Here is a 27,573-nt window from a genome sequence, read left to right as displayed (position 1 = left end):
AAAAGGAAGGTTGCGTCTTTATAAGAACCCAATGAAACCTTTTATTGTGTACGAGACTGCATCTTAAAAAAATCTATAACAGAATTAAGTCAGTCCAGATGGCACCTATTAAAATGGTCAGTGGTCTTCATCATAAAGAGTATGGGAACAAACTTAAAAGATCTCAGAAGAAAGGCAGGAAAGGAGATATATAATACAGACATTAAAATATTTAAATGGAATAAACACATAGGAGGTGAATCTCTTTTAATTGAAAACAAAAAAGCTCTGAAATGAGGGGGCATAGGATGAAGATGAAAGGGGACAAATTCAGAAGTAACCGGAGAAGATACTTCTTCATGAAAATGGTGAATTTGTGAACTGGCCTCCCATTGAAGATGGTAAAGATTGAAACTATCTGAAATGTAGGAAAGTCTGGGATAGTTGCATTGGATCTCTAAAGGAGAGGAAAAGATCAGTAGATATGATGGACAGACTGAATAGGCCTTTATTTTTCCATGTTTCTATCTTCTTGGCACAGGCAGGAAACCTTTTGAATCTTGACTGGTGTCTTTGGACACATGGAAGACAAGTATTGGAAGACATGTATTGGACATGTATTGGACGGGCTTCCAGAGAAAAATAGGGAAAAGAGAGGGGTCTTTAAAAAAAGGATAACACCTAATTGATAAGAAAATAGAGAATGAAAAATAGCACTAATACAACAGTGGTGAGAATGCTACTTGAGCAAATTCATTCAACAGAGCAGGTAAGAAAATTATAAGGTATCTCCAAGGCACATGATATGCAAGATGTATGCATACTCAAACATTCCATAAGCACTTGCTTACTGATGGACTGTATTTAACTGGTGCTATTCAAAATATCTTAAGACAAGCAAACTTTTGAAATGTATCTCATTTTAACAAAGTTAAATAAAATTAAAAAACAATGTTTGCATTTCAGCATTTTATCCAAATTACAAACCTTCAACATTTTGAGACTGTAGAGCAAATATTTACTTACTGGATAAGATTTGATATACTGGTTATTTCCTTTATACATGCTGAAAATCACACTGGCTTGGTGAGCCTCATGGAGTAGGTTGGGAAACTACTGGCCTTGATCAAACTAGACAAACGCAGTAGAGGTACGGGGTCAAGAACCTGAGAAACTTCCTTTCCCACTATCCAATAAATTTGCACTTCAAAAACTAAATAAAATGTAAAAATATAATAAATGGTTGCCCTCAAAATATTTTAACAATGTAAACTAAAATGTAAAAACAATTAAGACAAATGTAATTTGGAAAACAGGAAAGAAGATAAAACAAAATGTACAAATGTCAAGTTTTTAATTAGTGCAGATAATTTCACAACCCAGCTAACCCAGAAATATACTTGATAGAGCTACCCAAAATTTCTTAAAAAGTCAGCAGAAGATAAAAGTTGAAATTGCACTTATTTCTGAATTAATTCAGATAATGTAGTATCAATCCCATTCCATGGTAACACATAACTGAGATGTTTAAATCTTTCTTCTGTATTTCTAAAAAGGCTCAGACTAAACATCTGTACATTTCAATTGACTTTAAATGTTTGGTCATCATTCAAAGTCCATAAAACTGGATCTATCTATCTTGCTGATCCATATCCGATTTCTTTGCATCAGATGGTTCTAAAACGGGATTCACAAATCCTGCATATTCTGAATTGCCATTGTCATCCATTTCAGCACTAACAAAGTCATTTTCCCACTCTAGTCCATTTGAATCATCTGAAGTTGATGTTGGATGGCTCCCAGTTTTCTTGCTGTTATATTTTAGGGCTGCCCGTAGTATGTCTTCTTCTGTTTTAGAGCGTTCTCTCATTGGGATCAGTCTGTTCATTCCTGTGGTACAGGAGGACATACACAGTTATTATATCACTTGTAAAAATACAATGAATAAACAATTTGTTTATTTTAATTATGATAAATATCACCCAGAGTATATTAAGTGGATTATTCACAGATGTTCTGATTTAACATATATTCTTTAAACTGTAATGAGCACAAAGGTACTTTCTAAAGACTATATAGAGGGGATATATAAAAACTGTTCATTCTGATCAACCTTTTTTACCAATCATGGTATCAATCAGGAAATAAATTGAAATAATAATAATTTATTCTTATATACCGCCATACCAAAAGAGTTCTAGGCGGTTCACAACAACTGGGCAAGTACATAAAATACAGATGAAATGCAACAGATTAGAATAATAAAATTTAACAATAATCAGAATGCATATTACAATATAATGCCAGTGAAATACATTAGAAGTAAAAGAGTGCAGATAAAATACCCTCTAACAGGCAAGAAAGTAATGCATGTAATCCAAATAAAATGTCAGCTGAGTCTAAACTAGTTAAGAGTTTAAGAAAGAAAGCAGTTAAAAACTAACTTAACCAACAAGTTGATACATATAGTACAGATAAAAATACATCAGATAGATCTAAATAGATTTGTTAAAAAATAGCAATGCATTAATTTGTAATGTAATGTAATTTATTTCTTATATACCGCTAAACTCAGTTAGGATTCTAAGAAAAATAGACAATAGGGTGCATTAAAATTATAAGTAAAATAGGTACTTAGAAATTCCCTTACTGTCCCGAAGGCTCACAATCTAACTAAAGTACCTGGAAAAATGACAATTAGTAGAGTAATAAAGAAATAAAATAGAAAATAGATGAGAAAAATAAGAAAATAAACATTCTAATAAGACTACAATGATCTAAAGGACTTTGAAAGGTTGAAAAAAGAGGGGAGATAAGAATAGATACCAACCTATCAAAAAGTTGTGTTTTTAATAATTTTCTAAAAAAAAAAAAGATTGTGTGGCTTGGAAGCCTGACATGGTGGAAGCTTAATCGTTGTGCTCTGAGCCTCTGAAAGCCTATGTGGTAATATTATATACATTTTCTTGCTAAGAGATTGTTTTTTACCTTGGGAAAATGTCTTCAACACGTCAGACAAAGAATGAGGCGTCTTTCTCGGGAGGAAATGCAAAAAGAATTAAAGCTGATCCCCCGACTCCATCCAGAGTGCCTCTTCCCTTGGATGAACTGAATGACAATGCAGGCATAATAGTTGAGCTACGAAATTTGATGCTGGAGGTAAAGGAGGAAGTTTCTAACTTAGCTAAAAAAATAGAAATTGCTAATGCTTGTGCTGTCCAGATGGAAAAGAGAATGGAAAAAGCAGAAGAAATTTTATTACAATGTAAGTTAGAAAATAGAATTGAACAGATTGAGAATAAATCTAGAAGGAATAATTTGAGGATTTTAAATTTAAAAGAAGGACTGGAGGGGAAAGATGCCATTTCGTTTTTAGAAAACATTCCTAAACTATTGTCACTGAGCCCTAGATTTCCGTTAGAGATTGAGAGGGCTCATAGAATCCCGGTGAGATCAAATACAAGAGGGATTTCAAAACTGTTAATATTCAGAGTACTGAGATACCAGCAGGCAATAGAAATATTAAATTTGTCTAAAGCTAATAAAGATATAATATATAAAGAGGAAAAAGTGATTTTCGTTCCTGATTTTGCTAAAGCAACTGCTGAGAGACGGAAAAAATTTCTCCAACTAAGACCTAAATTAAAGGAGATAGGAGCCAGATACAGTCTTATGTACCCTGCGATTATGAAGATTACCTTAGATAATAAGACCTGTCAATTTGAAGATCCGGAAGAACTTATATAGTCCCTTTCACAACAAAAAGAACCAATGAATATGTGATTTAGGAAAGATTAAAGAAAAGGAATTTATTTGGCATAAGGACAATTGATTAAAAGTCATTTCAGTAATTAAAACAATCAATTAACTGATGGATTGGACTGTAAAAGATTATTAATAATAGAAGAAGGAGGAAGAAAAATCTAAACAACATCATAATGCAGTTTAAATCTAAACGGAGTATAGAATAATATGAAGAATTGGATATATAAACTAAAGCTGGTGGAGTGCTTGGTAATCGATTGAGGATGTCTATTCTTCGAGATCAGGAAACTGGTGTGCTCTGTACAATGATTCACTGACTGAACTCTTTGGACATAACAGAGAAGGAGGTATAGGATTTGATTGGACTGTAAATGATTATTAATAATAGAAGAAAGAGGAAGAGGGAAAATCTAAATAACAGCAGAATGCAGTTTAAATCTAAATGGAGTAATAGACTAATATGAAGAATTGGATATATAAACTAAAGCTGATAGAGTGCTTTGTAATCGATTAAGGATGTCTATTCTTCGAGATCAGGAAACTGGTGTGCTCTGTACAATGATTCACTGACTGAACTCTTCGGATATAACAGAGAAGGCGGTATAGGAATGATGAAATGCTGGCACAGAAGATATAAAGTTTAACATGAGGAAGTTATTTTGTTATGGGAATAATAGCCATCAAGATTCTCTGCAGCTGCAAAAAGTTTTATATCTAAAGCTGGCTATATGGAACATCTTATGTCAGATGTATGCAGTTTACATTCATTGTTGGATACAAATTTCATTTTTTTTACAGAAGTTTGCAAAGGATTCCCTTCTTTGGTTTAAGGAAGATTGTTGAGTCATTGTGATTTCCTGTTTTGTGTGGTTGATAGAAATGCCACTGGGGTGAGATTGGAACATGGATTGAACAAAAAAGAAAGTGCTGTAGTAAGCTTATGCTTCTGGCTGAAAGTTGAGTTTATATGCAATGGCCTTATGCATAATGTTTTCATACTGTTTCTGAAAAATCACAATTTATAATACAAATACTTAGTTTAAACTTGTTTAAAACTGGAGTTATGTGATTTGAAATCATTTGGTCATCAATATTTTCCTATTTCATTTCAGAAATTAATAATAATAATAATAATAATAACTTTATTCTTCTATACCGCCATAATCTTGCGACTTCTAGGCAGTTTACATTCAAGAGAGCTGGACATTCAGCGAGTTACAATATGCAGATAGTCAGAGGAAAATACAGAGTACAGGAATTTTAAGAAAGCGAAAAGATAAAATATACAGTTTGCTATGAAATATCCGAAGGACCTGTTTGGAAAAGGTCACGAATTACAAACATACAGCGAAAATTACAATATACAGTTTGTTAATAATTTTCAGAGAGGACCTGTTAGGAAAAGGTTGCGGAATTACAAAAAATACAGCGAAAATTACAATATACAGTTTGTTAGGAATTTTTTAGAAGGGACATATTAGATGAAAGGTCCCGAATTACAAAATACAGTTTGATTAGAAATTCAGAGGGGGCCTATTGGGAAAAAACGAAACAAGAAAAAAAGTGTTCGGGGAAGATTTTTGTTTAGGTGATATATCTATCGAATAAGGCAGTTTTTATAAGTTTTCTAAAAGCATTGTACGTCAGTCTAGCTTTATTAATGTAGTTGTCTAGCCAATGTTGTTGTTTGTTTGTTTGGTACGCGAAGGTTCTATCCAGAAAGGTTTTGTATTTACAATTGGTAATGCTTGGGTATGCAAAAAGATAGCAGTTTCTGGTTTGTCTTATAGGGCTGTAGAATACGAAGTGAGATAATAAGTACATAGGAGCTAGTCCCCAAACTAATTTGAAGCATATGCAGGAGAACTTGAAAATTATTCGTGCCTCGACTGACAATCAGTGTAGAAGTTTGTAGTAGGGGGTGACATGGTCGCTCTTTTTTAAACCGAATATCAAATGGACCACTGTGTTCTAAATAATTCTAAGTTTCCTTACTGTTTTTTTGGGTATACCCATGTAAACGATGTTGCAATAGTCCAGAGTAGAAAGCACTAGTGATTGCACTAGTAATCTGAACGATAATGGGTCAAAATATTTTTTGATGGTCTTTAATTTCCATAATATCAGGAAACATTTTTTTACCACTATGTTCGTGTGTTCAACCATTGTCAGGTGTGTCCAATGTGACTCCCAATATTTTTATTGTATTAGTAATCGGGTAATCGTGGTCTTTTATGTGTAATGTTGTGTTGGTAATTTTATCCGTTGGGCTTGCAAGGAAGATTTTTTTTTTTTCTGTGTTAAGTTTCAGTTTGAAGTTGATTGTCCAATGTTCTATTTCAGTCATAATATGAGAGATGTATTTTGAGGTTTCGTTTGTAATGCTGTTCACTGGGATTAAAATGGAAATGTCGTCTGCATATATGTAATAGTTCAAGTTTAGTTTTTGTAGTAAGTGCCCTAGGGATGATATGTAAATGTTGAACAGTGTGGGTGAAAGTGGTGAACCCTGTGATACTCCTGAGGGGTTTCTCCAGGAGCTTGAATATGTCCCATCGCTAACTGACTGTCAGTTTAAAACATCCTCTACTTACTTTCTTATAAAAAAAAGCAATTTAATTTCTTCATAGTGTTAACATAATTAAAGTTGGAGAAAGTATTACAAAGTTCATAAATAGATGTCATTTAGACATTATTGATACAAAGTAGATTGTTCATTTAATAGGTGATAGTAAAATGGTCTCAGTAATTAATAAATATTGGTTAAAGATAATATTTAATTTGAATTACTTTCATGGAATTTGAATTAAAGTTGGAAGTAAATTATTTTGTTATTTAATAATATTGAAGTATTAAATGATTATATTTGGTAAATATGAATTGAATATTAGAATATTAATGTATGGGTATATTGTGAGATAGGTTTTTAGAGGGGAGCTTTGGGTTTAGCTTCATATAAACACTTCCAAGCAGTCAAAATATATGTGGGGGGAGGGGAGGGTAGTTGTTTCTGGGTGGGATGGGGAGGGGGAGGGGTTGGGTAGGTTACAATGAGATTCTGTCCAGGCTCAAGGGTTTCAATTTGAGAAAATGATGTTTGCTTAAGGGATTCTAACTTCTGTCCATTATTTTGTTCCTGTAATATCATTTTGTTTTTATATATCATGACGGCTTTTAAAGTTTTTTCACTTAATGTAAATGGCCTTAATCACCAGATCAAAAGGAAAAAAGTGTTATCCTTTTTGAAAAAACAAAATGCGAATGTCTATTATATACAAGAGACCCATCTGAACTTTGAAGAATCAAAGAAATTGGAAGAGGGGTTGGGTGAAACATTGTTTTTTTGCACCTGTAGTAGGTAAAAAAGCAGGGGTTGCTATTCTTATTAATAAAAAATGTAATGCCAATTTTCAGTTAGTAAATTCAGATCCTCTAGGTAGGTGGTTGCAAGTAGATATGAATATGGGAAATCATACCCTGACTTTGTTCAATGTATAAGCCCCTAATTCGAATCAACAAGAATTTTTAAAAAATACACAGAGATTGTTACTCCCACTGGCTGCTTCTAAAATAGCTAGAGATTTTAACGCTGTTATGGATCCATTAATTGATAAAAAAACATGTAAAAATATAAAATCTTTAGGGCTAGATAATTTGGTTCATTCATGTGATTTGAAAGATATTTGGCGTATTCTTCATTTTAATGATCGGGAATTCTCCTTTTGTTCATAAGTCTTTTTCCAGGATAGATTTTATTTTTGTTTCAACTCTAATAGTTCAACAAGTGATTAATGCTTCCATAGATCCAATTATTTTATCTGATCATGTGGGTATATGGATTGAACTTAAATTAGATCAACAAGAGTATAGTAGACCTGTTTGGAGATTTGATAATACACTGCTTGTGGAGGCTAAATTCCTTGAGGATTTTAAATCAAAAATAAGTGAATTTTTTCATTTTAATTTATCAGAAGACATTTCCAAGGAAAATTTATGGGATGCCTTTAAGGCTACCGTGAGAGGTTCTATTATCTCATATTCTGCTTATATTAGAAAATAAATTAAAGTATTAGAATCTAAACTGATTAATAAATGGGAACATAACACTTTGCAGGCTCTTCTAAAAGCAAAAGGTAAATATAATGAATTATCTTCAAAATTAATTAGGAAAGATTTGTTCTCTAAACAAGCTTTGTATTATGGAAATTCTAATAAGGCGGGAAGATTATTGGCAAATTATTTAAAAGCAAAGAAAAGAAGGAATAATATTATTGCAATTAAGGATGATAACGGAATATCACATAATCAGATTGGAAAGATATTAAGTCAATTTCTTAATTTTTATAAAGACCTATATTCTTCTGAGCCTTATGAAGACAGGAAAAAAGATGGTTTGGAATTTTTAAATTTAATTATTGGACCGAAGGTTCCTGATCATAAAAAAAGGAGTTTAGAAGAACCGATATCTTTAAAAGAATTAGAACTGGCGTTGAAATCTCTTAGAGTTGGATCCGCTCCAGGTGGTGATGGTTTTACAGTAGAATTTTATAAATCTTTTCAAATTCTCCTTTTACCTCATTTGTTAAATTTATATCAGTCACAACTTACTAATGGTTGTATTAAAGGTACTATGGCGGAATCATTAACAATTGTTTTGCCTAAGCCAAATAGAGATCCCACTTTGGTTTCAAACTACAGGCCTATCTCATTAATAAATGTGGATGGAAAACTTTTGGCTAAGTTATTGGCTTTGTGCTTAGCTAAGGCTCTCCCTTATATTATTGATATGCATTTCATATGTTAAATTTATCCAAAAGTATGAATGATCCGGCCTTTTCTGTATCTTTGGATGCAGAGAAAGCTTTTGATAGGGTTGAATGGAGCTTTATATATCAAGCATTAGATTGGTTTGGTATAGTTCCTGGATTTATACAAATGATTAAAACATTGTATAGCTCCCCTTCTGCAAGATTGAATATTAGTAATAATTTATCTGAGCATTTTAATTTGCAGAGGGGAGTTAGACAAGGCTGTCCTTTATCTCCTTTGCTGTTTGATGTTGTATTAGAACCCCTATTGTTAGCCATTCAACAAGCAAAGGGGATACAGGGTATTCCGTATTCAGATATGGAATATAATGTAATGTAATGTAATGTAATTTATTTCTTATATACCGCTCCATCCGTTAGGTTCTAAGCGGTTTACAGAAAATATACATTAAGATTAGAAATAAGAAAGGTACTTGAAAAATTGAAAAATATAAAGTTTCAGCATATGCAGATGATATTCTGCTTTATTTGAGAAATCCAGAAACTACCATTCCATGTTTATTGGAATTGATTGATACATTTGGAAAATTTTCAGGATACAAAATAAATTGGAGTAAGTCAGAGATTCTTCCTTTAAATGTGTTCTAAAGGATTATTTGATTCTTTTCCATTCATATGGAAGGAAGATGGATTAAAATATTTAGGTATTCGGATTAAAAGCAATATGGATGACACAGTAAAAGAAAATGAGAAACTTTTATTAAAAAGAGTTACAGAGTTATGCGAGCAATGGAATCCTTTACACCTCTCTTGGTGGGGAAGAGTTCAAACTATTAAAATGATGATATTGCCTATGGTGTGCTATCAAATGAGTACGATACCAATTTTTTTTTCATGGGTCCTTTTATAAAAAGCTTAATGGTATCCTCACGAAATTTCTTTGGCTAGGTAAAATGCCTAGAATTGCTTTAGTATCTCTTCAAAAATCAATTGAGGAGGGTGGGGTAAATTTTCAAAATTTTTATAGGTATTATCAAGCCTATATTTTACATCAGGGTATGTATTGGATCCTCCCAGAACTCATAGATAATGCCCCGGATTGGCTGTATTTGGAGTGGCGTCTCTTTTTTCCTTTAAATCTAGTTCATGTTCCTAGTATTAAAATGCCGAGAAAGTATAAGGATAACATAATTTTATCAGATACATGGAAAACATTGAGATACATTAGTAACTTAACACCTATTCCAATTAGTAAATCAACGAATCAGTCTTTATGGATAAACTCCAAGATTCAAATTGGCGGATCTAAAATCTTATGGAAGAACTGGATTATTGCAGGTATTCGAACTCTGAATGATGTTATTTCAGATGGTAAACTGCTGGAATTTTCACAGCTGCAGCATAGATTTGGTCTTAATAAATCATAAAGTTTTAAGTGGTTGCAGCTAAAGCAGGCTATTCAGGTGGGGTTCCCTGAATGGAAAACATTGAATAATCAGTATAGTCTAGAGTTCCTATACTTTCAAGCGGACTTCCTGGGACATCAAGCCGCATTGTGGTATAAATTAATATCTGGATATATGAATAAAAAACCAAAAAATGGTCTTAGAGACATTTGGAGCATTGAGATTAAGCAGCAAATTTCTGCATCTCAATGGCCACAAATTTGGTCTTGGAGAATGAGATGTACAGTATCAGCATCTATGAGGCAAACTTGGTTCTTTTTGTTGCATAGAGCGTTTTGGACCCCTGTTCGTTTACAAAAGTTAGATAGCTCTAAATCTAATAAATGCTGGCATTGTAATCTGGAAGCAGGGACTCTTGATCATTTAATTTACCATTGTCCCTGTATAAGATTATTTTGGAATTCAATTTGGACTCAAGTAAATTGTCTATTAGAAAACCATGTTGCATTATCCTATGATACTATTCTGTTTGGCATGTCTATGAGGAAAAAAAGTATTGGCACATAATAACAAACTATTATTAATCTTGACTGGGGTTGCTATTCAGCATATCACCAATAACTGGAAAAATTATAAGAACATAAGAACATAAGAATTGCCATCTCCGGATCAGACCCATGGTCCATCGAGTCCGGCGATCCGCACACGCGGAGGCCCAGTCAGGTATACACCTGATTGTTCTAATCACCCATATCCCTCTATGCCTCTCATAAGGAGATGTGCATCTAATTTGCCTTTGAATCCTAGCACAGTGGATTCCTTAATAACCTCCTGTGGAAGAGCATTCCATGCGTCCACCACTCGCTGCGTAAAGCAGAACTTCCTGACATTTGTCCTGGACTTGTCACCCCTTAGCTTCAAACCATGTCCTCTTGTCCGTGTCACATTGGACAATGTAAATAATTTGTTTTTCTGCTCTATTTTATCGATGTCTTTCAGTATTTTGAACGTCTCTATCATGTCCCCTCGCAGCCTCCTCTTCTCAAGGGAGAACAATCCTAGTTTCTTGAGTCGTTCCTCATATTCCAATTTCTCCATACCTCTTATTAGTTTCGTTGCTCGTCTCTGCACCCTCTCCAGCAGTTTTATATCCTTCTTTAGGTTGGGAGACCAATGTTGTACACAGTATTCCAAGTGTGGTCTGACCATTGCTCTATAAAGCGGCATTATGACTTTCTCCGATCTACTTGTGATTCCTTTCTTTATCATGCCCAACATTCTGTTTGCTTTCTTTGCCGCTGCCGCACATTGTGCCGACGGCTTCAGGGTCCTATCTATCAGTACACCCAGGTCCTTTTCTTGTTCGCTCTTACCCAGAGTTGCTCCTGACATTCTATACTCGTGTTCCTTATTCTTACTACCTAAATGCATTACTTTGCATTTCTCCACGTTGAACTTCATCTGCCATTGCTCTGCCCATTTCTCTAGCTGATACAAGTCGCTCTGGAGTTCCTCGCTATCTTCCTGCGATCTGATTTCCCGGCATAGCTTTGTGTCGTCTGCAAACTTAATGATCTCACTGGATATTCCGCCTTCCAGGTCATTGATATATATATTAAATAGAATCGGCCCAAGTACCGAGCCCTGGGGCACACCACTAGTCACTTTCTCCCAGTCTGAGAACTTCCCATTTATGCCCACTCTCTGCTTCCTGTTTTCCAGCCATTTGCCTATCCACCTTTGTATATCTCCCTCTATTCCATACTAATCTTAATTATACATTTTGGTGGAATTTGGTATGCCATATTTTTAAGATGGAAAGAGCAATTGCAATACAGAAAGGGAACTATAATAATTTTATAAAGATCTGGGGGCCATTGGAATAATATTGTAATGAGTAAACATCATTTTCCTTGGATGAATATATGTACACATAGGAGGGGTGGGGGGAGTTTTTCTGGAAATTTCACTAAATTATATGTTTATATTATATTTATGATATAATTGATTATAATATTTGAAAGAAGGTGGGTGGGATGGGATATAATTTTTATGTTTTTAGAATTATATGAGAATTACAAGTATTATTGTTGTTACTAATGATATATTCCTGTACGTTTGCTGTAAGTTTTCAAAATGAATAAAGAATTTAAAAAAATGATAATAATAATTTTCTAAAAGCAAAGTAAGAGGAGACCTCTAGAATAATTTTTCCAAGCCATGAATTCAGTTTGTCATCTAGCCATCCATTGCCCCATGTACAAAACTTAGCGGCCCTTTTATAGCTTCAGCAAAAAGTGTTTCACTCTAGCCTACTCATGCATGGGTTTTTCTCATATGCTAAGGCTATTTTTGCTGCTGTTGTAAAATGGGGCCGCTAAGTTGTTGGTTTTTTTTTTTTTGTATTAATGGCCATACTCCAATGATGCCATTAGTGTGCAAAAAACAAAAGGAATTGACACGGAAATATCCACAAAGAAGAAAATCCAGAGAAAACCAAAAAAACTCTGTGGAATGAAGATGTTCCTAAATGGACTTTATTTGAAAGTATCAAAGTTCCAAAGGTACATTGAAATCATCCACATAAAAATAAATCATCCACATAAGAGCCTTAAAGGACCTAGTCCACTAGGGATACAGGATCCAACACGGTTCGCGGTTCGACAAAAAGTCTTCTTCAGGGGTCCCTGGAGGTCCTATAAAGGTGAGTACGTGGGAAACAATTGTGTGGTGAGCTGGAAGTGAGACACTGCTAGCATCCTGCCTCTTCTGACGATATTTCCGTTTCCTGCTGGTAGGCTACTAGAGTAGGAGGATTGGAAGTGGAGTGACCTGTATACAGGCAAGATCAGAAGGCCACCAGGAGGAAGGGGATGAGATACTGGAGAACACAGGCAGCAGGAGACAAAAGGCTGCTGAAGCTTAGATAAGCAAAAATGTGGTTTGTGGGGGGGAGGGGGGGAGAAGCTGCAGGAGCACCCAAAAAGAAAAATATGCTGGTTTAGGAAGTGGGCACAGCACCAGGAAAAGTATGCTGTTCAGGGGGACTAGGAAGGAGACTCATACCAAAGTATGGTGCCCAGAAAGGGGAGGGGTGGAACAGTGGCATAGTGAGGGAGGGTGCTGCCCAGCATTGTCATGCTGTGCACCCCTCCCACCGCATACCTCTTGAAATATTTGCCAGCATGAATAGCATCTTCCACCTGCTGCTCGTACCAGACTTGACACTCTTCTGAGGTCACGTCTTGGTTCCGTGACCAGGAAGTGACGTCAGAAGGGAGCAGAGGCCGGTGTGAGAAGTAAGTGGAAGATGCTACTTATACCCAATGAACATTTAAAAGAGGTATGTGGAGGGGTGGAGAGGCGCTGGTACCCCCTGAGAAGGTGGTGCGCAGGGTTGTCTGGACCCCCTTTACTATACCACTGGGGAGGGGAGAAAGGTTGAATGGACCCCATAAAAGGGTGGGGAGGGAAGGGATGAGGTGGTCCTAATAAAGGGGAGGAAAGGAGATGGTGCCTATGGTGAGGAGGGGAAGGGAACAGATAGGAAATAAATAGATATGAGGAGGAAGAAATAATGGAAAGAAAGTGGAATGTGAAAGATGTGAAGAAGAGAGGAGGAAAGAAAAGTAATAGTGAGTTGAAGGGATGCCCTGAAACAGAGTAGACAGAACCAGAGGCAGGGAACAACCTGAATGGGATAATTAAATCAAAGATAAGAAAAATAAATGTATTTTCAGTTTAGTAACTGAAATATATAAGTTTTGAGAACTTACATCTGCTGTCTATATTTTGCACTGATAAATCCTAATAATTGTCTGACCACGTGGTCTAGAAATACTAAATACTGACAAACCGGGAACAGCAGTAAGAGAACCTACAGAGGAATGCAACTGAATTTAAGCAGTTGCCAAAAAAATTACCCTGACGCAGTAGGAGAATTTGCAACCCCGCAAAACGCTGACAGCGTCAGTTACAGAGCGGCAGCATTTTACAGCATAGTGCATTCCTTTCAACAAACAGCTGATTTATAAGCTTATGACAGATAAGTAATTTGACTGTCATAAAGTTTAGAAATTGCTGGTTGATATATTTATGATCTGCTGAGATTACCTGAAATAAGTTTTTTGGGAAATCGACTGCAAGAATTGGTATCGACAGTTTGATAATAAGTACTTTCTGCTGATTTTTTTATATCAATGTGAATCTATAAGAAATTGGTGAACACCACACTTTAGTAAAAGAAAATAAGTAAATAATTTATAGAAAAAAAAGAGATAAAAATAAGTGATTTATCTATTTTTGATTATTAGGAAGGAAGGGGGTGTTTTGCCTATGATCTAAACGGGAGCAAGTGAACTGTTTGAATTTTTATATATTTTACACTACACTGACACTGTCTGAATGGTGGTATATCAAATATTATCCCAGGACAAGCAGGCAGCATATTCTTGCATGTGGGTGACATCATCCAGGGAGCCCCGATATGGACAGCTTTAAAAGTGCATTGCCACTTTAAGAACTTGAGAAAGTTCGTGAACTGCCTGCACCGCACATGCATGAATGCCTTACCACCCGCCATAGGCTCGTGGTACCTCAGTTCTTAGTTTTCCGCAGAGCTAAGAAGTTGTTCTTCTGAACGCTGTTCAGTTTTTTCCTGTTTTTTCATTTTAATATTTTTCTTTAATTTTCTTCATAAAAAAAAAAATAAAAAAAGAACGAGAGGGACAAAACCCAACATCGATTTTTAGTCAAGAGGAATCTTGCCTCATCAATCTACTACATTTCTTTGAAGGCGAGTCCGTTGATATTGTGTATTTGACTTTTCAAAAGGCATTTGACAAAGTACCTCATGAAAGACTTCTGAGGAAATTAGAAAGTAATGTCCTATTATGGATTAAAAAGTGGTTAAGGGATAGAAAACAGAGGAGGTTTAAATGGTCAATATTCTCAACGGAGAAGAGTAAATAGTTGTGTTCCCAGGGTCTGTGCTGGAACCACTGCTTTTTAACATATTTGTCAATGATTTAGAGATGGGAATAACTAGTGAGATAATTAAACTTGCTGATGACACAAAGTTGTTAAGTTACAAGAGGATTATGAAAAATTGCAAAAGGAACTTGTGAGACAGCATCAAAATAGCAGATGATGTTTAATCTGAGCAAGTGCAAAGTGATACATGTGGGGAAGAGGAACCCAAACTATAGCTATATGATGCAGGGTTCCACGTTAGCAGTCACCACCCAGGAAAAGGATCTATACTTGGTGTCATTGTAAGTGTTCTAAGCACCATTCTATAAGGGCACACATTAAGTGCTATAGCATCCAAATGCAAAGGGAACATACATATGGGGAGCTTGTGCAGACCTTTAGGTTATATGCATAACTTATAGAATACTATAAGTTATATGCATCCCGTTACAGTTAGGCCAGGTCTATGGCTGGTGTAAATGTGGGTGCCTACAAGAAAGATTCACTAATATCAGGTTATGCTAGTATTGTAGTGTCCAGAAAAAAATGACACCCCCCATCATTTTATTAAATAACCCCAAAACAAATGTACTATTATTTAAATAATTTTACTATTTTTGACTGGTGTTACTGCAAGATCCAAATCAGTTTGTATTTTGAACCAGTCATTATACAGAGACCTTGTTACTTTATCTCACCAATTTAATAAGAACTGGTCTTAGGAGTAACATTTTGATATTATTCTTGTTTTGATACCAGTTTTTTTTTTTTTGAGCACATAGCTTTTTTCTACTGTTTAGTAGGTGTTTTGCTAGTGTTTTTTTTTCTGGTACAATAAGCTGATGATAGGTTTCTGTGCCCCATGAAAGCGTGGAGGGGAATTAAAAAAAAAAAAAAGAAGTCTAAGTCCCCTTTTGGCCTAAGTCACTAGACGCTGAAGTTGGCAGCAGGGAAATGTCCATTCTCAAAAAAAAAAAACCCATCCAAAATGAGGTTTGGGTTTTTTTTTTTTTGAATGGCCTACCTGTATGTTTAGCAATCTACTTGGCCAGACTGCCTCTGTCTATTCCTACACTATATTCCAAACCAAAAAATCACCCAAGTCCCAAACCCAGACCTTTTAGGCGAAGGAGGGGCCAGTCCTTTACCTAAAAGCAGGATTCTGTAATCAGCTTCTGTCAAAAAACAACACCGGTTACAAACTCCTGTAACTGCCCGCCCCACCGCAATAATTGCGGCAGGATAGATGCCTAATCTCTCCTGCCGCGATTCCCCCTCCAAACTGCTGCAAACCGGCAGGAGGGATTCCAAGCCCTCCTACCGGCGCCCCCCCCCACCCCCAGAACTGGCAGGAAGGATCCCAAGACCTCTTGTTGAAGATGGCCCCCCGAACCCTTCTCCACTAACCTGTCAATTGGCCGGCTGGCCAGGTCTCTGGTCCTGCTGGCCGGCAGGTCTGCCATCCTTGGAATGGCGGGCCTGCTCCTTCCGGTTGGCCCAGTTGCATAAGGCTCCTTCCTATGGGCAGGCCTTAGGCACCTGGGCCAATCAGGCCACTCCCTGGTGCATCCCACAATGCACCAGGAAGGGGAAGGCCCGCCATTCTGAGGATAGCGGGCCAGCCGGACCTTTTAGTCTTATTCTGCACCGATCAAACAGCTTTTTCTGAACAGGGAGGACTTTTCTTGATACAGCCTACTCGGCGAAACATGTCGAAATGACAGGTCCTTTCCCGATATGAGCAACAAACAAAAAAACTGGAAGATATATATATAAAGCAAACAATATACAAAAAGTAATAAAAATAAATAAAAAGTGGGTCCAATGAGGAGGCCAGTGCCAAAATAGTACTTTAGCCATTGAAAACACTTGGCTATTATTGGCACTTCTGAAGACCTAGCTCACTATGGTATAAAATGAATTTAGGCTAATGGTTATATGAAACTGTTTTGGGAACATTATTTGAAATAGTATCAGTATCAAAATATTGGCTGCTAGCTAGTACTAAAACAAACATACAGCATTAAACACTCTTTTACATATAATCCTTTCACCTAGTGCTCAAAATTCAAAAACCCTTTCAAACAAATGTGCCTTCAATTGCTTACAATATTAATTCGCTGCTGTAATCCTTTTAATTTAATGTGCCAACAATTTACTGGCTTTATTGCCAAATTCAAAGTATAGTTTTTTAATTCCACTATATCTTATTTCTTTCAGCTCCATCTTCTTTAGGAACTTTCTAGCATCCTATAACATCTTAAAAGTACTCTACTGGATCTTGTGACTGATTTTCTTTTCCCAACTGTTTCTCTTGATGTCTCGATTCCTATCTAGTTTTTAACTGCTGTTGATACCATTCATTTAGCCCTAATAACTGTCTTTCAACAACTCTAATCCCATGGTCTGCCCCCACCACACTATAGGGAGATACTACCTTATTTCCTGCCTAATACTATCCAGTGGATATGAGGGCCCATTATTACTGTCTTCAGTTCTGAATACTCATGTCCCTCCCTGTATCACTAACTGCTTTACATAACGGGGCATGCTCATGGATAGATTTTAAAGCAGCAAATGATAGAGAATGGTGTGGTCAGGAGTCCTTTTCTTAGTAATTAAGGAGAAAAGAAAATTCAGTCAGCATGGAAAGAATGAGATGATAGGAAGGAAGGGAAAGATGTGCCCTTTCCCCCCCCTAATGTGCTCACCTGCCTAACCTGGCTTCTTCTTCTTCAATAAGATAATTTCTTGTGATTCTGCAGAGGTTGCTCTTGTGGCAGAATCTCAGTAAACCAAAAAGCACAGTTACTTACCGTAACAGGGGTTATCCAGGGACAGCAGGCAGCTATTCTCACATATGGGTGACGTCATCCGACGGAGCCTCGATGCAGACACCTCACAAGCAGACTTGCTTGAAGAAACTAGAAGTTTCGAGTCGCCCACACCGCGCATGCGCGAGTGCCTTCCCGCCTAGTGCAAAAGGTGCGTCTCCTCAGTTCAGATAGCTAGCAGAGAAGCCAACCAGGGGAGGTGGGTGGGTTGTGAGAATAGCTGCCTGCTGTCCCTGGATAACACCTGTTACGGTAACTGTGCTTTATCCCAGGACAAGCAGGCAGGTATTCTCACATATGGGTAACCTCCAAGCTAACCAGAATGGGATGGTGGGAGAGTTGGCAACTTAGGAGAATAAATTTTGTAATATTGTTTGGCCAAACTGTCCATCCCATCTGGAGAAAGCATCCAGACAATAGTGAGAAGTAAAGGTATGAACCGAGGACCAAGTAGCAGCCTTGCAAATCTCCTCAATCGGTGTCGATCTGAGGAAAGCTACAGAAGCTGCCATTGCTCTGACTTTATGGGCTATGACTTTACTGTGAAGTGGTAATCCAGCCTGGGCATAGCAGAAAGAGATACAAGCCACCATCCAATTAGAGATGCTGCATTTAGAAATTGGATGTCCCAACTTATTTGGATCAAAAGAGACAAAAAGTTGAGGAGCAGTTCTGTATGGTTTGGTGCGTTCCAAGTAGAAGGCCAAAGCACTTTTACAGTCCAGAGTATGAAGAGCTGATTCTCCAGGGTGAGAATGAGGCTTTGGAAAAAACACTGGAAGTACGATAGATTGGTTGAGATGAAATTCCGAGACCACTTTAGGCAGGAATTTCGGATGAGTACGAAGAACCACCTTGTCATGATAGAACACAGTGAATGGTGGATCAGTAACCAAAGCTTGTAGCTCACTGACTAGTCGAGCAGAAGTGAGGGCCATGAGAAACACCATTTTCCAAGTGAGATACTTCAAATGAGCCTTATCAATTGGTTCAAATGGAGGCTTCATGAGTTGAGAAAGGACAACATTGAGGTCCCAAACCACAGGAGGCGGTTTGAGAGGAGGTTTGACATTGAAAAGTCCTTTCATGAATCTGGAAATCACCGGATGAGCAGAGAGGGGTTTCTCTTCAATAGGCTGATGAAAAGCCGCAATTGCACTGAGATGGACTCGTATGGATGTAGACTTGAGGCCAGAATTGGATAAGTGCAAAAGATAGTCCAAACAGAAGATAAGGAGGAATGCTGAGGCTCCTTATGATGAGCAAAACACCATGTAGACAATCTAGTCCATTTTTGGTGATAGCATTGTCTAGTGGTAAGCTTTCTAGAAGCTTCTAAAACATCTCTTACAGATTGAGAAAACTGAAGAGGGGTTATGTTGAGAGGTACCAGGCTGTCAGGTGTAGAGACTGCAGGTTGGGATGAAGCAGAGATCCTTGACTCTGTGTAAGCAGAGAAGGAAAAACTAGTAGAAGATATGGCTCCCTGCTGCTGAGTTGAAGTAGAAGGGAGTACCATGGTTGTCTCGGCCACCGAGGAGCGATTAGAATCATGGTGGCATGATCGTTCTTCAGTTTGACTAGAGTCTTGAGAATGAGAGGGAATGGAGGAAATGCGTAGAGGAAAAGATTTGTCCATTCTAGAAGAAAAGCATCTGCCTCGAGGCGGTGAGGAGAGTATATCCTGGAGCAGAACTGAGGCAGTTTGTAGTTGTGAGGAGCTGCAAAGAGGTCTATCTGAGGTGTTCCCCACTGTGAGAAAATGTGATGAAGAGATGAGGAATGGAGAGTCCATTCGTGAGGTTGCAGAAGATGACTCAAGTTGTCCGCCAAGCAATTCTGAGCCCCTTGAATGTAAACAGCTTTGAGGAAGGTGTTGTGACGGATTGCCCAGTCTCAAACTTCCAGAGCTTCTTGACAAAGGGAGGCAGACCCTGTCCCTCCCTGTTTGTTGACATAATACATGGCGACTTGGTTGTCCGTGCGGACGAGGACTACTGTGTCATGAAGGAGATGTTGAAAAGCATGAAGAGCTTTGAGGATCGCTCTGAGTTCCAACTGATTGATATGACACTGATGATCCATACTGGTCCAGAGGCCTTGTGTACGGAGACCATCGAGATGAGCGCCCAAAGCGTAAGTCGACGAGTCTGTCGTGAGGACCTTCTGATGAGGGGGCAAGTGAAAAAGCAAGCCTCTGGAGAGATTGGAAGAGAGCATCCACCAATGGAGAGACTGCTTCAATGAAGGAGTGACTGAGATGTGGTGAGAAAGAGGATCGCAAACCTGAGTCCATTGGGATGCCAGAGTCCACTGAGGAATTCTGAGGTGAAGTCTGGCAAAAGGAGTCACATGTACTGTAGAGGCCATGTGACCCAGAAGTATCATCATGTGTCTCGCAGAGATGGAAGAGCGAGAGGACACTGAAGCAGAATGAGGTGAAGCAGAGTTTCCAGACGTTGTTGTGGAAGAAATGCTCTGAGTTGGGCAGTGTCCAGAACAGCTCCAATGAATTGTAGATTTTGAGAGGGTTGAAGCTGAGACTTGGGAAAGTTGATTTTGAATCCCAAACTTTGTAGGAACCAGGTAGTTCGTTGGGTTGCTACAATAACCCCTTGAGATGTGGAATCTTTGATGAGCCAGTCGTCGAGGTAGGAAATACCTGAAGACCATGATTCCTTAGAGCTGCTGTTATCACTACCAGGCACTTGGTGAACACTCTGGGAGACGAGGTCAGGCCGAAGGATAGTACTCTGTATTGATAATGCAGATTCCCCACCCGAAATCTGAGATACTGACGGGAGGCAGGATGAATGGGGATGTGAGTATAGGCCTCCTTGAGATCCAGAGAGCATAACCAATCGTTCTGTTCGAGAAGGGGATAGAGAGATGCCAGGGACAACATTTTAAACTTTTCTTTGACTACAAATTTGTTGAGAGCCCTGAGAACCAGAATGGGCCGCAGATCGCCCGTCTTCTTTGGAACAAGGAAGTAACGGGAGTAAAACCCCCTGCCCTGCTGTTCCAAGGGAACTGGTTCGATGGCGTGGAGACGAAGCAGAGCTAGAGCTTCCTGTAGAAGAAGGGCGGTCTGGGATGGACTGGAAGGATACTCTCTTGGAGGAAGCTCCGGTGGAACCTGATGGAAATGGAGAGAGTATCCTTCTCTGATGATGGAAAGGACCCAGAGGTCGGATGTTATGACTGTCCATCTGTCGTAAAAAAGATGGAGACGACCTCCTATAGGTGGAAAAGGGGTCAGAGACAGAACGATGGATGTTATGCTCTGGAGTAAACAGTCAAAAAGGCTGAGAAGCCTTAGGTGGAGAAGGTTGAGGCTTCTGTTGCTTCTGAGGTGGTTGTTTCTTTAAAGGAGGGCGAGTGTAAGGCGCCGGCTTTGGAAGAAAATGCCTCTGGTAGATGACAGGAGGACATGCAGGTCTAGAAGGAGCTGGCTTAGGCTTTGGTCTGACGATGGAGGCAAAAGAATTAGCATGGTCAGACAACTTTTTGGTGGCGGCCTTGATGGACTCATGAAAAAGGTCATTGCCTTCGCAAGGAATGTTGGCCAGGCGGTCCTGGAGATTAGAGTCCATGTCGATGGTGCGAAGCCAGGCTACACGATGCATGGCCACAGAGCAAGCCACTGCTCGGGCAGAGAGCTCAAAGGCATCATAAGATGACTGTAAAAGATGGATATGCAGCTGAGAGAAAGAAGCAATGACTTCTTGAAATTCGAAATGTATGCTATCATCCAAGTAACCCACAAACTTTGGCAGAAGGGACAAAAGAAACTCAAAATAAGTGATAAAATAAAAATTATAATTGAGGACCCTCGAAGACATCATAGCATTTTGGTAAATGCGACATCCAAATTTATCAATGGTCTTTCCCTCCCGGCCAGGAGGAACTGTGGCATATACTCTCGAGGGATGGGATCTCTTTAAAGACGATTCCACGAGCAAGGATTGATGTGACAATTGGGAATTGTCAAAACCTTTATGATGCACCGTTTTATATCTGGCATCCAACTTTCCTGGAACTGCTGGAATGGAAAAGGGAGTCTCCATGCATCTAGTAAAAGTCTGATCAAGAAGCTTGTGTAGTGGCAGCTTGAGACTCAGCCGGAGGTTGAGGAAGGTGCATGACCTTGAGGTATTCCTTAGAGTACTTAGAGCCAGTGTCTAGTGGAACGCTCAAGTCTCCAGCCATCTGTCTCAAAAAAAAGAGAAGGATAACTGGTCTGCAGTTGCACGGCCTCGAGAAGGGCTCGAGGATGTCGAGGCAGCTGGAGTCGAAGAAGAGGCCTCGGCAGGAAACCATGGGACGAAGGAACCTGGAGATTTGAACGAGGCACTGGACATCGGGATATCCTCGAGAGCCGGCATCAGAGACTTGGAACGAGGAGTTGAAGGTCTGGTCGAGGCTGGAGAAGACCGAGGCTTGGAGGCATGATGTCTCAAAGAATGCCTCGAAGAAGACCTCGAATGGTGTCGAGAAGTGTGTCTCGAGCTGGATCTCGAAGATCGAGCAGAGGTGGCCTCGGATGCAGTAGATCAAAGATCTATAGGTGTGGAGGAGCCCTGAAGTAACTTCGAAGACTGGACTCCTTTGGTAGTATGGGAGGTATCCTGTCGATGCACTCGCACAGACTCTGCGCTATGCGTTTTGTGCTTGGAAGCCCGACCAGACACTCGCAGAGACTCTGCTCCCTGCATCAAGTGTGGAGGATCAGACCGGGGCACAGGCAGCTCAACCTCGCAGGAGACTTCTGTATGCCCAGGCTGAAGCAGAGTGAGCAGTGTAGGCCCCATGGTAGTGAGGACCTTAAGAATCTGCTCCTCCAAAGAGGTCTGGGGGGTAGCCGGCAAGGAGGGTATCGTGTCTGAAACCAGCCCACCTGCCTTGGCTGGAGGTTCTCGCACAGGGGGGTGTGAGTGTTTCGACTTGGAAGGCTTCGAAACTTTAATCACCACTGGCGGAACCGAGTGCTGAGCTATCTGACCTGAGGAGACATGAGAAGATATGGCAGCCGAGGAAGTCAAAGCAAGAGCTGCTCCAAAAGACGAAGGTCTGATGAGGCTCGAGGTGGAAGCAGTAGAAGGAGAGGCATCGACCGGGGCCGATGCCGAAGACACCTTCGATGCCGAGAGAGCAGAAGACTCCATGTCGAAGAGGTGATCCACCAGAACACAACGATGCTCAAAAGCACGAGGCTTAAGTGTTTGGCAAGGCAGGCACGAGGTAGGATGATGTTTCGGCCCAAGGCACTTGAGACAGTGTCCGTGAGGGTCCGTAAGCGATGCTGTGTGCTTGCACTTGCTACACTGTTTAAAACCGGTAACAGGCTGGAGCATAGATGAAAATACAGCTGATGCAAAGTTGAAGCCTGCAGGCCACGACCGAGCAGCCTGTACCGGATGAACGGATGGAAGTAAATTTTTTTTTTTTTAATATAAAGAAAACGAGTAACAAAGCGATTCGTGAGAAAATAAAACACAAACTGCGGTGAGAGAAGGCACGAACGATGAAGTTACCGGAGAGAGCCAAAAAGACGGTCTTCTCGGCTCCGCGGAAAACTAAGAACTGAGGAGATGCGCCCTGTGTACTGGGCGGGAAGGCACTTGCGCATGTGTGGTGTGGGCGACTCGAAACTTCTTGTTTCTTCAAGCAAGTCTGCTTGTGAGGCGTCTGCATCGGATGACGTCACCCATATGTGAGAATACCTGCCTGCTTGTCCTGGGATAATCTGTGTTTATATTTTCCTCATGACTGCTTAGTGCAATATTATAGCATTTTACACTTCCAATAACATTTCTGAATAGTTAGGATGAAAAGCATCTTTATCATCTTCACATAGATGCAGATTTAAATATCTTTTGATATTATATTAAGGAGATACATAAAACATACCTTCTTCATCCTCCCATTCCAGATCTAGTGATGCACTGTCATCATATCCACTTACTGATTTAGTTTTGGTTGTTAAATCACAACTGCTTTCAGTGTTTGGTGTTAAGACAGTGGCTTCTGATGAAAGTCCTGGATCAAAAAAAGAAAACCATATATTTGTTGGCTATTATGTATTCATTTTCACCATTTAAGAACTAGAACTTGGTGCTCTATTTCTTGTTGGTATCACCACTGAGTATATTATGCTATATTTGTGGCTTTAATTTTCTATTGTTTTTTTTATATTTCCCCCCCCCAAAAAAAAAAATTAAAGTTTGAGATTGAGTAACACACAAATCTAGAAAAGAAAAGAGAGAATATACATTTTCTTAAATGCTAACTACTACTTATCATTTCTATAGCAATGCTAGATATATGCAGCACTGTAAATTAAACATTTAAGAAACAATATTTTATTTCATATGAAGAAAAGTTTAATGCAGAATTAAATTACATGTTTGCTGTACCTGGACGTAAGTCTTAAATGATGGCAGAACTTTCACTGTAGTTTGTTTAAATTTGTGTGTGTATTTAATTAATTACGGATTTGTTTAAAATGAATAAGTTAGTAATTAATTACTAGTAAAAGTATTAATAATTAATTACTAGTAAAAGTACTAATTAATTACTAAGGGCTCCTTTTACTAAGGTGTGCTAGCATTTTTAGCGCACGGATATTACCGTGCGCTAAGTGGCTAGAACTAACGCCAGCTCAATGCTGGCGTTAAGGTCTAGCGCATGTGGCAATTCAGCACACGTTATTCCGCGTGTTTATGCCCTAACACAACTTAGTAAAAGGAGCCCTAAGTTTGTTTAAAATGTGTGTGTATTTTAATTAATTACTGATTTTTACTCTACCCCCACCTAGCACTGCAGATGGGAAAGTTATAAATGAATCTGAATAAGGAGGCACCTATGTAATTTTGGCAACTTCTTTTTTTATATAAATAAAATCTAATTCAATTTTATAGCTGAAAAAAAAATGATAAGACTGGAATATAGTTCTGCCACTAGATTCAAATGCTAAATGATAAAAGCCACCATCCTGGATCATATCTTAATCTAAACTACTTTTCATTTGTGCAAAACCCTGTGAAGTTATCATAAGGATTGGTTTAAAATGATGAAGGTTCCTACAAATAAAACAAGCTGATATAAAAAAAGATAGTTAATTTACAGTACTCACTAATTCTCTTAGTTTTTCAAATACTCTATTTATTTAGGGCTTCATTTAAAAAGCCGTGGTAGAGGTTTCTTCTGCAGGCCAGTGAGGTAAATGCTCGTGGGAATTCTATGCTGTGAAAGTCAGCATTAGTTATTTACCCTTGATATCTCACTCAGGGTCAATCAAGACCTAAAAAATGGTTCCTAAACATCCTCCGCTCTATAAACTATCCACTCTTTTCTTTCCAGCAGCAAGGGAGAGACTTCAAAAAACCTTCAACATGCTCTTTACACCTCACTATGAGGATCATTTTCAAAAAAGAAAGATGTCCACAAAATGGCATAGGGATGTATTTCTCATCAAAACTCTTCCAATTCGCTATTTTTTGAAACCTATTTTCTGGACAGATTTCTATGTTGTTCATCTGCAGTTCATCGTAACTCTCATGGGGGCATGTTTGAGGCATGTTGTAAATAGGATCATGACTTGGATGTTTTTCTGCTATAATTGAACATTGACCTTTTTTAACAATAAATAAGTGCCAGAAAGGTATCCAAACTGACCAGATGACTACTGAAGGGATGTAAGCATGACCTCGTCCCCCCATCAAGATTTGAATGAAACAGTACATACCTGTCTGTAGAACAGTTTCAGATGTTATTGGCAGTCCTATTACAGCAACAAGCAGGTTCCTGGAGTAGCCTGGTAGGTGGTGTAGTGAACCACAGAGATGGGGACTCAGGCCCATACCCCTCTCTAACCCCCCCCCCCTGTAAAAGAACATGTGAGCCTTCCAAACCCCATCCTAATACCACTGTACTGGCATATAGGTGTCATCTGCAAGCATAAAGGCTATTGTTGTGGTATACAGTTAGGCACAGTGAGTTTTGGAGGGCTCATCATACAATATAAGGGGGCTATAGTGAGATGTATACCTGGGCCATTTTATATGAAGTTCACTGCAGTGCCCTACTACTCTGCTGGGATGTCTGTGTGGCCAGTTTACTATAAATACTGGCCCCCCCTGGCTTGTTTTGCACATTTTTCTTTTGGCTGTATTTTTTTTTTTTTCAAAAAATGGTTCAAAAAGATAGATGCACGATAAGCACAAACATATCCATTTTCAAAAAATCAATTTAGATGTTTGGCTGTTTTGAAAATGGTCATTTTGGTACTAGATTTTTCTGCGTTCTCTTCTAAATGTCATTTAGACATTATATTGAAAATGCCCCTCTGTATGCTCTTCTGACACGACAAGCCTTAGTTAACTTACAGAATTTAAATAGCTCCTGTCCTCCTTAACCTCATTGTTAAAACTATTCCAAACCTCTGGAGTACAACACCGAATGGTTCCATGTGATTTGTCCTTAACTTAATCTGCAAATAATTAAGAAACTGCATACTCTTTCCTCCAGGAAGACCTTAATGGGCGATTATGCACTTGTAGATAAAACAAACTCACTAAATATGCTGGTTTGCTCATAACCATATATAGAAATACTGAATACTATTTTGAACCGAACCCTCTGAACAATATATAATTGAGCCTGAGGAAGGAAAAAAAGAAAGAAATCACCAGACAAAGTTAGAAAAAATGATTTTATTTTCAATTTAGTGATCAAAATCTGTCAGTTTTGAGAATTTATATCTGCTGTCTATATTTTGCACTATGTCTATTTTTCTATAGTTGTTACTGAGGTAACATTGCAAATTTTTAAAAGTCATCTGCCTTGACATCTGTGCCCTGTCCCTGCCTGCCTTGTCCCAGCCTACCACTAGACCACCAGAGGGGGGACACGGTACAGAGCCTGGCAAGGAAGGGGGGACAGGGTGCAGAGCCTGACAAGGAGTGTGGGGTGGGGTGCAGAGCCTGGCAGGGAGAATTTGGATCATTCTTGTTTTCCTCCTCTAAATCTAGGGTGCGTCTTATGATCAGGTGCGTCTTATAGAGTGAAAAATACGATACATAGAGCATTAAGAGAGAAGAAAGAGTGGGAGAGAGAAGTGAGAGAGAGATATATCTACATAGGGAGCCCAATTACTCCCAAGAGGAGAGTGAGGCACTTATCCTCCTGTGCCTCAGATACAAGAGGCACATAATGAGAAGGCATCACCACTTGCCCCTCCTCATTGTCACCATGCGGGCATGAAAACACTTATGCAGCACCCTGCACTGGTGAATACCACTGTCTAATCCCTCAGGAGCACCACAATACTCTTGTGTAACCACTGCACACAGGCAGGGTACAGCTGCAATATTTCCACTAAGGGAAAAACAACATTGGGCAAAGCACTATCAACATCAGAAGCCATATGTAGATCAAGGCTCATCCCAACTACAATCTGCAAACATGGGAGGCTTTACCCATGTAATACCTCTTTGCTTCTCCCCCCTCCTCTTGGACTGCACCCATCTTGGTGGTAGCTCACTACACTACAATCAGCCACCTTCCTGTCTGTGGTGACCAACAGTGCTAATGCTCCATGCAGAGACCACCAGACCACCCTCTGGCCCCAGGCTGACCCCACTGGACCTCTAACCCACATGCATCGATGTGGACACATTTCTACAGAGCCAAAGGGTCACACCACTTCACAACCTACCTGGGCTGTGAGAACATTCCACCCACCCCCCAAACAGCCTCTTGCCAGCTGTCACAGCACTTGTGAGGAGCATTACAATGTCCCAAAAACAAGCATGCATGTGCAGAAGCCCCATCGCCTGACCCCAT

At 39.0% G+C, this 27,573-nt stretch overlaps 1 protein-coding gene across 1 annotated transcript in view; it reads right to left on the bottom strand.

Annotated features, from left to right (window-relative positions):
• Positions 1-1,316: 1,316 nt before the first annotated feature.
• Positions 1,317-27,573, bottom strand: part of AP1AR (adaptor related protein complex 1 associated regulatory protein) — a 132,975-nt gene continuing 106,718 nt past the window's right edge. Inside the window, exons 9-10 of the mRNA XM_033955577.1 lie at positions 23,638-23,766; positions 1,317-1,869 (exon numbers count right to left, since the gene is read on the bottom strand). Of these exons, the coding sequence (XP_033811468.1) occupies positions 1,610-1,869; positions 23,638-23,766 (389 nt within the window). The 3' untranslated portion in view covers positions 1,317-1,609. The remainder of the gene's footprint in view (positions 1,870-23,637; positions 23,767-27,573) is intronic.

Source organism: Geotrypetes seraphini, chromosome 1, assembly GCF_902459505.1.
Source record: "Geotrypetes seraphini chromosome 1, aGeoSer1.1, whole genome shotgun sequence".
Classification (NCBI taxonomy): Eukaryota; Metazoa; Chordata; class Amphibia; order Gymnophiona; family Dermophiidae; genus Geotrypetes; species Geotrypetes seraphini.
Note: the sequence above shows the minus strand (reverse complement) of the source record. Positions and strands in the feature narration are given on the sequence as shown.